Source organism: Hyposmocoma kahamanoa, unplaced genomic scaffold, assembly GCF_003589595.1.
Source record: "Hyposmocoma kahamanoa isolate Upper Pololo Valley unplaced genomic scaffold, ASM358959v1 66, whole genome shotgun sequence".
NCBI classification, from domain to species: Eukaryota; Metazoa; Arthropoda; class Insecta; order Lepidoptera; family Cosmopterigidae; genus Hyposmocoma; species Hyposmocoma kahamanoa.
The window spans coordinates 7,350,413-7,362,528 of NW_020653854.1; the positions used below are offsets into that span (position 1 = coordinate 7,350,413).

Sequence of the window (12,116 nt, forward strand, 5' to 3'; positions counted from 1 at the left end):
CGCAGTTATTTACAATATCTGAAAAAACGATTCGGAGAAAGAAGACAATAGAAACAAACTGTGCCTGTACCGTGAAGATGAATGTAAATCCGTTTACATTCATCTTCACGGTACAGCATAAAACTTAGTTATAATCTATAGTACGTGTTATAGTTATTCTTTTCTATTTACGTTTTTACAATTTGCTAATTCTTAAAATCGTCTCAAATATTCTTAACAAAAAAAAACCTTAACACTCGTAAATATAAAGTTCACTATCGGGTGAAAGTAATTCAAAATAGTGAGTACGGACTTAATGGCCGCGTTTCCGACGATCTGTACCGAGCATCGGCGCGCGTGGAATGCTTTCAGTGACTAATCGACTGACCGCTTCTGCAATTGGTAGGTGCAGTTTGCACCACAATACTGGTAACTCTGTATTAAATATTTAACGCGACATAGGTTCAAGGTATGCTGATCCTTGGGAACGCTGTTACGAAAACATTTAATTGTTGGTTATATTTATAGTTACTACATACACATCTGGCCGTTGAGTTTCACAACTCTGGTATCTAATAGGCAAAAGAGAATACTGTGGCATTATAAGTACTAGTGGAGCTTCTTGTGAAAGAGTTCGTCCAGGGAAGTACTGCCCCTTACCTATATCTGCCGCTACCTATATCTTACCTATATAGGCACATGAGACTTGTCAACTTATGTCTCGGGGTGACATGGCACAGGATGAAGGGCGTAGTAGCAGTGCCCTACAAATCTTTGCGATTTACAGCTCTGAGTGGCGCTGCAACTGTTATGGACAGGCGTGAAGCATACCATCAGCACGACTTGTCCGCACCGTCACTTGCTATTGTAAAAAAAATTATCTTTTCCAGCGCTTAATTTTCTATCCTAAGTTTAACTGGAAGAAACCAGTCCAGTTGTTATTCTGTTATAATTACATAAAGTACATATTCCGTGTTACCATTGTAATTAAAAAAAAAAAGTGTTTCTTTCGCCTTATTCGAAAATAGTTCAGTTGCTGTGGTTACGTAAGACGTATTATTACTTCCATTTAAAACTAGGGTTGTTGCGAATATCGGATAATCTGCATAAATTAAAATATCCGCATCAGCATTCATCGATGCTGAAATTCATTGCGGATGTTCGATTCGATACATGACCTAAAAGGCACGCTGGAATAATTTACAATACCCCAGAAACATAATGTAAGACGAAAAATCCCCTCAGCTGTTGTTTTTACATAATTATAATAACTTAGAGAAAATTCCAAAACGATTAAGCTAGGCAGATTGATTGTATTCATGCAGATTGATTCTTTTGTTAACAAATGTCACAAAATCATTGAAACAATATTTTATTACAATTTTCATGTAGATAGATTCAGTAAGGATGTACATTTTTCGGTTTTAACAGTATTTCGTTATCACGTGTTCGGCATTTATATACGTGACTCTTTAAAATATTTGTCCAATTTGGAAATGGGCTCAAAGAGTTTCTAAAGATCTGATGAGGAAGAAAAATCAGGTGTCAAAAATAGTTCAAAATTAACTGGAACTAATGGGAATAAATATGACATGTTAAGGTTACAATTGTTCCACGTGGAACTGAGTACATGGCATAAACTGAGAATAAACGTTTTTTTTTAAATACCTGAAAACAGCTTCCACATCAGCATCCACTGATGTGCAAAAAACCTGCAGCAGCAACAACCCTGGTTAAAACGTCGTAAGTCGAAAAATTACATTCAAAACGATCAATACCGATAAAAGAAAAATATTTAAAATACATTGTAAACACTGAGCATTTCATTGTTCTACTATTTCGGCATAAACTAGTTATAATTAACGGCGAAACGTATAGCCACGTGAGCGTCAGCCGCATGTGGCCTTGAAAAAGCTGTTCAAAGGCTAGGCAAAGGCTACTTATGCCGTCTATATTGGCAACCGCAACTAATGACAAACGAATGTTTAAATAATAAATGTACTAACTCTCGATATGGGGCCGACAGACATCGTTTACCCCTACTATCGTAACAAATACCTAAAGAAACATGAAGTAGTAGACCTGCTTGCGAGTTGCGTGAAAGAAAATCGAGTCATACGGCAATTAGTCATAACTTCAAAAGTGTCATTGTCGAACAGAGAATTTAGAAATCAGCGATGGTTATGATAAATCATTTAATCGGGCAAGAAGGTTGTATTTATTCTACAAAGCGTTTAAAGATTTTCGGTTTTCAGTACTTGCAAAATTAAAATTTGTAATCTATGTTTTGTAATGTTAAAACGGTATTTAAGAACTTTTGATCGATAATAGAAGATTAAAAGTAATGAATTCGTGCCTAATTTTATTTGACACTAATGATGAAATATAAAAAGCATATTTTGATAAATGAGTTACTAAAACCACGTTATGCAAACACAGATTTGAAAAAAAACTGGCTTAAAAGTAACGGTCTCGAACTTGAATTTGATACCAACTCGAAGACAACCCGTATTTTATTTGGAATAGCTCGCATATCGCACATTGGCTTCTACACTAACAGAACTGGTATGGTAAATGATAAACGTGGCAAGGATAGTTTTGACAGTTGCGTTATCGAATACACACCTACCCTATCAATCAGTCATTTAACTTTAGATTGAGTATATTGTTTCGAAAAATTGTCCAAGATTTTTTTTTAGGTACAGTATGTACCTTTACGTAAATTATTAATATCAAAAAATTACGTGTTTTTATTTGTGGCACTGTTGAAACCAGTGTGCGATATAATAACCGTGACGATTGCAATGAGCAAAATGAAAGTAATAATCATTTTATGAAACGTCTCGGCAAAAGGTAACCTAATCGGCATTACACAACAATAACTAGACGAAACTAAAGCAAAACAGCCTCAACAATCACGTGTTTGTGACGTAACGTGAGTTACAAGTGCAAAACTTTATTGAAACCTTTAAGTTGCAGGTTTACAGACCAACTTGTTTTGAGCAAATCAGGTATGTTTCCTAATTTGCGTGTTGACTTTGTTAACTTGTGAACTTTGATAAAACACAACCTTATTTGACTGCCAAAAGGTTTTGCGACTATCGCGTGTTTAAAACTCTTATACAACACATCCTCTTATACAGGGAGTTCGTCCAGGGAAGTACTGCCACCTTATCTATTTCTGCCACCAAGCAGTAATGTCAACATTACTGTTCCGGTTTTGAAGGGTAAGTAAAGGTGCAGGTGAAATTACAGGCACACGGGAGTTGTCAATGTATGTCTCAGGGTGACGGGCGCAGTGGCAGTGCACCTCAGGTATTTGCGATTTAAGGCTCTAAGTGGCACTGCAACTGTTATGTTTAGACGTGTAGTTTACCATCAGGCGCACGACTTGTTCGTCCCGTCACTTGATGTTATAAGATAAAATGAAAATAAGGTAAATCATGCGTCAGCGGATGGTCGCGTGAATGATAACAACAACATTATCAAATGAAAAATGAAATTCGCAATAAATATTTTGTTTATACTGTCGAAAAGACTCGCCATGGTAGACAAAAAATTTAAAGTGACTGTTTGTAAGTAGTTCGCTCTTTTGAGAGCGATTACCAGGTACATAATTATGATGGTTCCTTTTGTCTTACCCGATTTCGATGCAGTGAAAGCTAAATAATAATGTACAATAACAATCGACTCCGTGAATTACATTTCTTATTATTAAGTGATTGACACATGCCCTGCGCGCTCTGTCAGGCAAAAAATAACAAAACGACTTCAATCTATAGACAAGAACATTCACAGCAACTCAACATGTACCAAACAAAACACTATCAATAGTGATAGTGTCTTATTTTAGTGTTCAATTTTTGTCAAAGAGTATCAGTACCGTGGACAGACGTGACAGTCTATACCTATTGAGAATGAGCTAGGCAGGGAGATGATATTAAGTGTTTACCAATGACATTTATCCATAGTTGGGGAACTAACGTAAAGCCTAGGGACAACACTATTAGTTACATAATATATTTCATTTTGCTTTGACTCAGGGGTCTTCCGCTTGCTATTTATAATTATTATATTACTAAAAAGAAAAACAAAACAAAAACAAATTAAGTAAAAGAAAAAAATACATGTATGTACTTTTTCTTGCGGAAAGGCAAAGATCTTTAGGCCATGCAGCCTAGTCTTTTTTATATTGTAGTGAACACAGTGACTATTTTATTCATATTATCCCTACTTTCTTGTTGTGTAGTCAGAACACTCTGTTACTTATTAATCAATGATATTGAAGTGTTGTGTCTTCACTGCATATCAATAAAACACAGCGTGTGTATGGAACGCCGCATCTAGTACGCTAGTACATAGATATCGTTACAAAACTGTTTATAAATCTATCAAATGCCTTCACCAGAGCAATCAATCCAGAAAAAAAGGAAGATAATTATAATATAAAGATTGGTAAGTTCAAGCTGCGATCCAACGTATGGAGAAATTGTGATGCTCACGATTATTAAAGGAAATGTAAAAAGGAAGAATAAACAAACTGTCTCTTAGTAACGCGGTTATAGCAAACAGACCGAGACCGCGATCATAGCGCCAACTATTCAGCTGTCTTCGAGTACTTAGTCGTTACGGTTCTACGATTCTTTTCCACAATGCATTATAAGAATTAGCCGCTTTATGGGGAAGTAGGAAACGGCTCGCAGTTCACGTACAAATAGCGTTACTTTCTCCATTTGTTTTGAAACAACCGGCGCGCCGTCTGCGCATACCGAACGTCGTCACTCCAATACAATACGCTCGACTCGTTCCACTATATGCGAGTATTATATTATGCATCTATTAGAGTATTTCGATTTAACACTAGGTCGTTGAACTAGTTTTAAATATGCAACAAAGAATTACACTACTAATTCTAATAAAAATGTGCCAGACAGTCACACCAAATGTGTCAAACAAGGAATTCCCTGTACTATGAGTACCAGAGAATCAGCATTCACTTTACGGCACTTCCTAGAACACCCAGACCAGAATCAATTTAGATAAGTTGCCTAATTTGGTCCCACTGGGAATCGAACCCGAGAACTTCTCATCCAGCATTTACAGCATGAACCGCTGGACCACCGAGGCCGTGAAATTACAAAAACATTCTGCACTTTTAGGAATCAGGCCTTAATTAGAAAAGATCAGAAGACATTCTCTATTTTTTTTAGGAATCCAGATGTCTCAATAAACACGTAACAAGTTGTAGTTGCAGCAAAGAGCACCGTGCAGTTACTGTCTTGACAACGTTACGTAAACTACAGATTGTCAAAATGTCGCAAGCGTAGATCACGTAGGCTGCTGCTCTGCGCTTGCGCTGCGTCGCAACCGACAAATCGCTGAGAAAGCATTAACCATCAAAGCCAATAATCCCACCAATAAAGAACGTTCAGTATTCAAATTCAAGACATTTCGATATTTATTCAGTTGATAAAGCAACTTTGATTTCGAAACACACACTTGTATATACATATAATAATACACGGTTATTATGATATACACCGATTTCAATATTTTAATAAGCCTACACGTTAAAAGCACATTAAAGATATGATTTACTAGCAGACTGCCAATCACTTACCTATCATTGCATACAGATTCTTTGGAAGAATGACATATGAACTAATCGGTGGATTAAACCGATAGTTTTATATTCTGACTACTAACTCTTTTACCGCATCCTCTCATTGAGGTTAGAGAACGCGTTCTGATCATTTACCGAGTGACCTTCACTCTAACATTAAAATCTTTTAAAACCTCCTCGTGTTGACCGCGCACAATACCGACTATATGGTAATATCTCAATAAGAACGGTAAATAACCTTGTTACAGTTATAAAATGTCATGCTCGTGTGTTTGAGTAACACAAACAGGTTAGTGCTATCAAGAACAAAGATTTGGCGAGAACTTAAAAATTCACAGCTAACGTAGATTAATTGTTTGAATATTGATTAATAATTTCTCGATTTGAAAAAAGAATGGTGCCAATTTCGAAAATCGGGTGCTGATGTTGTTAAAATTGTTGTTTAAATCGAAACAGTCGCTTCGTATTTATAAATGCCAGGTATGCAGCACGGCGAAAAGATGTCACATCGACTGTTGTACAATAACAAGAAAGCGATGTACCGTCGGTAAACAGCTTCAGAGATTGCTTTCTCGGCGGATTCCGTGTCACCAAAAGGCACATCGGTGCTCCAAAATCCAAGTCACAAATTGAACAATGAGCGCCGGCGACGGGCCCGAAAAGAAAATTAATTTAGGTATTGGTGTCGGTCGGCGAACTCGCGATTGTGAAACGCTGAGCGATTGCGCTCGGTACAGTTTGTGTAATACACCGGCACAATGCTCCACCAAATCCACTGGCCCTCGGAAATGTTCACCTATGTCGAAACGGCCTTCAATAGCTCATCATTGTACTGAACAATAACTTAAGTCTTGGTGGGGATGTGATCCCTTCAACTCGACCAAATCTTTCAATTTTAACCTCACCTTTAACGTAAGCTAAGTCCTACGTGTAGTGAGAATGGTTTAATCTAAGATTTGAATTGTACAAAACAATGAATAGTTTACCGATGACTGCATCAAGTTTCAATCTGTTGCCTTGAGATTTGACGGCATGGGTGTTTATTTAATCGGAACAAGATCAAGATTGCCTTTGAGTTTAATTCCTTATAAGGGTATCGGTGCGGCCGTTTAACATCTTTTTACGCAACTATTTGCAACATATTCTTTCTAACACATGATGTACGAAATAAATTTTAACAAATAAGTATTGGTCAACAATACCAAAAATCGCAAAACCGAGCATGCGAACGCAGTCGATAATTGGAAGATGAGATCTCGTGTGGAACGTGGCCCGAGGCGGCATGAATGAAAGCCGCTCACCGAGATCGCACTACACTCACCGGCTCCTGACCATGAGTTAAATAATCATCGCCCTCAGCGACTCGTTTAGTCTACAATACAGAGCTCAACTCAAACAGCCTCTAAAGGCTGCGCGTAAACTCAGCAATGGACAACTCTCAAAGCGATGTATTTTTAACAAGAAACACTTACTCGTGAACCTCTAAGGATATCGACATCCGCCGAACGAGTTTTTCCAGTCCGTATCATCGCAATATCATGGTTATTATTGAAACGCGCGGTCGCGACAGGTAAGTAAAGCATTTATCACGGCGAATATTTACATAGAGTAGTTTTATCTCAGTACTTACACACCGCGGTATAAAGGGGAGATTAGCTGCTATGCCTTGTTTTAATAATGATTGTCGCTGGTACACTTTTGATATTATCGCTTTTTTATATATTATTTTTGTAAGTCTAACAATGTGCTGACTTACTAAACTAAGAAGTTTACTTTAAGTACAACCTACATTAAATTAAATTAAATTGTACTGACGAGCAACGGTCATCTTTTGTATTGTTGATTGTTATTCTGTGTTTTTGTGTGAAATTGTAGTTTGTTGGACGTAATTGGAAGATCAAATAAATGTTCAGACTGCTTGTTCCTCATGTGCATTACGTTATTAGATCATTTGCTCTTCGTAAATCAGAGATCAGATTTTACATAGTAATAACAAATAACAGCAAAGAAAGGTTAGTAATGCAAATAAAAGACGGTGCATCACAAAAGAATCGAAGTATTGTGTACAATACAGAAATATGGTTTAGAAAGTTCATTCTAAGTATGACTCCATTTGATTGTATCTCGGTATATTCCACTTACGGCGCACACGCGACTCAGTCGTGGGCAGAGAAATTTGGTAACACAAATATTAAGTCGCAACCAGTTCACAATTGAAAGAACGAATTGAAAGACACGGTGACCAATTAGCCACGGATATTATGATTGGTGCATGCCTCCACCTTCAACGTCGAATGTATCCATGTAACTATTGCCCATACGATATTCCTTGCTGTTATAATACAAACGACGACCAATTACAAATGTGAAAGAAACAATACTGATTTCACTAAAGATTCTATTGATAATAAATGTTCACATGGTACTTGGAAAAAATCGTCATTTATTCGCAATTTGCTATCTTTTTACGAAACAAAAAGTCTAGCTGCAAAGGTCGCAAGAATTTGTAGACGATCATTTTCAATTACGTTTACAAGCTTTTAAGCCAGTTGATTGTGCGGTAAGTATAAGTTAATAGCAGTGCTGAGGCAGTCTTTTAAAATTCCATCTTATGTCTCGAGTACAGACAGACGTCGAGACAATTTGAAGGCAGCCTAGAAAAACTACATAAAGGATATTTCGATCACAAATCAAAATTAAAATTAATAAATGCGTCAAAAATAAAAGACCACTTTAGATTATTAAAATACTTAATACACAATTATGTTAACTTAGGTACAACAGAACTTATACAGCTATACGAATTATCAAATCGTATTATCACATTATTGTATGAGAATCATATTTGGAATACAGTAGTACAGTTTGTGATTATTCTTCTTCTCCATGCAATAATTCTAATTCTGCTTGTGTAACTAAAGACAACACTTTCATTCGCAACTCTATCTGCTTCTTAAGAGGAAAGCGTGCTGTGACGTATTCACCAATATCTTTGAAAAATACTGCAATATCAGGCTGTTCCTTCGAGGGTTCTACGAGGTCAGTCTTCAAAGTCTTAGAATTTGGAATTTCAGTTTCGCTACTATTGTGTAATTTACGCTTTAAGGTATTTAGTTCTGTTAAATCTTCAGTTTCGCTGTTTCTTCCTTCAGTACTGAGTGACACAACATCGGAAATAATAATGCTGCTACAACATTCAGCTGCTGTTTCCTCAACTTTTTTGGGATATTCGTCGGGATATTCGATTGTAGACGAGTGGTGTGCACTGCATTTAGGCTCAGTAAATTTATTGATAGTGTCTTCTAAACTCTTATTAAACAACAAGCTGAGTACATCACTAGTGGCATCTACTAAAGCATCATCATTTTTATCATCATCGGTTTTCTCATTCACTAGCGATTGGATCATATCAAGTGTAATAAGAACTTGGTTATTATCTTTATTAGAATTTTTGGTATGGCTAGGTTTACTTTTTGTGCAATCAATGTGGTCGTCTAGAAAAGATAAAATATGGCGATGCAGATTACTTCCATTAGTTTTCATACTTCTTACATAGCCGTCCCGCAAATATTTCCATTTTTTCTTACATTCGTCTGAAACAAAAAATGCAAAGTTAGAAAATGTAATGTTATACCAGTAGTATGAATTAAATGGCTGTTTTTCTGGTAAAAAGCATTGCAGCAATAAAATCAAGTATACAACAACCTGCTTTGATTTATTGGTCAGCAAATTGAAATCAGCCTAACATTGAAATTTTCTTCCACGCTGTTCAAATGTCTATGTCACTATTCTATTCATTATTCTTTAACTTTATATATATATATATATTTGTCCAAAACTTTTCTACTTAAAGTCGTAATGTGACATAATCAATCTGATGTAAATGAGTGTCGATCGTGTGATTAAGGCCTGCAGAACCGGTCCGGTTCCTAAAATTGTGATTCCCGGTGCTAGGCTCAGCTCAGTACCGGTAGTCCCGGCATTCCCAGTACTTCTTGAAAAGCTTAAATTATAATCAGTAAGTATGCTTTTTCCGGAGTATCCGTACCTGTTCCATAATTAACGTAATAATAATACCATAAATAATAAAGAAATACTTATTATTTAATCAAAGTTAAGGTTTTTATTGAAAATATCTATTTGAGAGATAATTTAAAAAAGTTAAAAAAGTTTAAGTAGCATTATAATGGCAGTAACGGGCGCCTGTGGGAAGTTGCCAACTGGCGATATTAGTCAGCTAAGTAGGTAGATAATTTCTTGCTATAACCGGAAGTACTGTGAATCTGTAATCGTGGTACCGGAACTGATTACCAGGTACCGGGTAATTCCAGCACCGGGAATTCCCGGGAGCAATCCCTAATCGTGACGTACTATGTTACCTAGGAGCCTTGACCTTGCAACTTTAAATTTTCAACCATATTCAAAATTACTGTTCACTGTTTTCATCAACAGGAGGAGTTTAATATAAAAAGCATAAATAAGTACAATTATGCAATACAAAATAAACCATACTAACCTGGCGCTTGATTCAAATCTTTTCCAATAGCTTCCCAAGCAGATTTTCGTTGTGAAGACATGTTTTTTGATGTAAAACCACTATTTCGAAAATTTTGCTTGGCTTCATATAATATAGGATTCTGCTTTACAAGATCAATCAATCTGTTGATGGATAGAACAGAATAATCAGAAGATTTACCGTTGTGTTTATTTCTAGAGGATAGCATTTTATTTACACTGCAATACACGCGGTGCGACGTGGCTACTAAACACGCACGCCGTCGTCAAACTAACTGACGAATGACGATTGGTGGCGACGCGCGGGGCTCAGGGCAACGACCGGCGCGCGCGGCGCGCGTTTTGATAGGGCACCGCGACCGTAGCGGGCGCGCGATGTGGAATTCCCACAGACATGTATCTCGATTCTAGATAGACGCCGCAAGGACGTACTTCGCGTGCCCAAAGTAAGTGAAATTCACTTACTTGCCGCTGCTACACTTCCGAACGCACTCGACCGTTATTGTAGATAAACACCGGTCGAAAACGCGAAAAATGCATAATTGTGCCATTATAAAATGCAAAATCACCATAACTGGGGGTAAACGGGTAAACAGGGACGTTTCCTTCCACGGGTAAGTGATTTTGTAATCAGAAGATGCATAATTTATTTTAAAAACAATTATTTTGGCTTTGTGTGAATTTCGAGAAAACAAATATGTAACCGAGTGTATGCCTCATGTTTGTAATACATTGCGGCTTTTACTTGGTGCGACAATTTGTGATCCTTTGTTAATACGCTATGAATATCGAACGAACGCACTTTTGTATAATGCATTCAGTTTCGTGGTACGGCCGCTTGTATATTTCTTTGGCCAAATTTAACATTTAGTGATGTATACGTTAGGCAACACTGTTCTCGATCTCGATTTTGAAAATAAAGGGACGAAAATTATTATGACCTTAGCAATATTATAAAAATATTCTATAACTCTTTTGTTATAACTTTTAGTAAGTTTCGTTTTTTTTTTTTCAGTTTTGTAGTAGCTATTATCAGTAGTATGTGTAATTTCGATAATTTTTGCAGCACGTTGCCTTGAATGACCGAATATAGTGAGCAAATAATTACATATATCGCCGTATATGTAATACGAGTAATACAAAAAAGTATATAATGCAAGAATTAACAGTGCGCTGTCTTTACAAGCACCTGGAGTTGGTCATAAGTATGAGTTCGTGACTTTCGAGGACGAAGGAGGTCTAGTTTATTCCACCTAAGATGCAATCCAAATATGCAGAGTAGCAGAGTTAGAAATCCGAGAAATAATAAACAAATCACAAAAATTTCACGCGAGGCCGTCATTAAGTACACCTCCTCTGATTAATAACATTTTACTATACTTTGTCAGCAGTAACATTTTCATTTGTCTTGGCATTCATCAATTTGATCAGTTACCAACAGAAAACCATCTAGTAAAATTAATTAAGGCAGCCGAAAGTACTTTTAGTGGCGTGCGTTTTCACTATTTAAGTTAATCCCTAAGAGCTTTTATTACAAAAAAATGTTGTATAATAAGCTCATTTTATTGGAAGGTCAATAATTTTAATATTTGAAGTTGATTAAAAATTAAAGTCTTAATTTTTTTAAGTAATCAACATTTTTTTAAAACAAATAATATAAAGGATTTAACTATCTTATTCTAGTGTTTTTCTACTATATTATTATTACGACTATTTGTAATCAACAAATACTTGAACAAAAATTATTATAATTAGAATCGATTAATTGAACGGAGTATGTAAACGTATTCCGTTCAATCAATCGAAATAGAGCGAGCGGAAGGAGGGTTCCATCACTATCTCTTGTGACGTCATAATGAGACAAAAAATGTGGCATGCTTGGTTTTCATACAAATTGCTATACTTGCGGCGTCTATCTAGATATATGTCCATAGCACCCGCGACACAGGATTTCCCTACTGCGGGGCTATGTTGAGTGTCTGCGTTATTATTATTATTA

General features: G+C 36.4%; 1 protein-coding gene across 1 annotated transcript; it reads right to left on the bottom strand.

Moving 5' to 3' along the window:
• Positions 1-8,451: 8,451 nt before the first annotated feature.
• Positions 8,452-10,481, bottom strand: LOC113231996. The gene is made up of 2 exons (XM_026466616.1): positions 10,119-10,481; positions 8,452-9,195 (listed from the first exon to the last, which is right to left on the bottom strand). The coding sequence occupies exons 1-2, from the start codon at positions 10,324-10,326 to the stop codon at positions 8,474-8,476; spliced, it is 930 nt and encodes a 309-aa protein (XP_026322401.1). The 5' UTR covers positions 10,327-10,481; the 3' UTR covers positions 8,452-8,473.
• Positions 10,482-12,116: the final 1,635 nt, after the last annotated feature.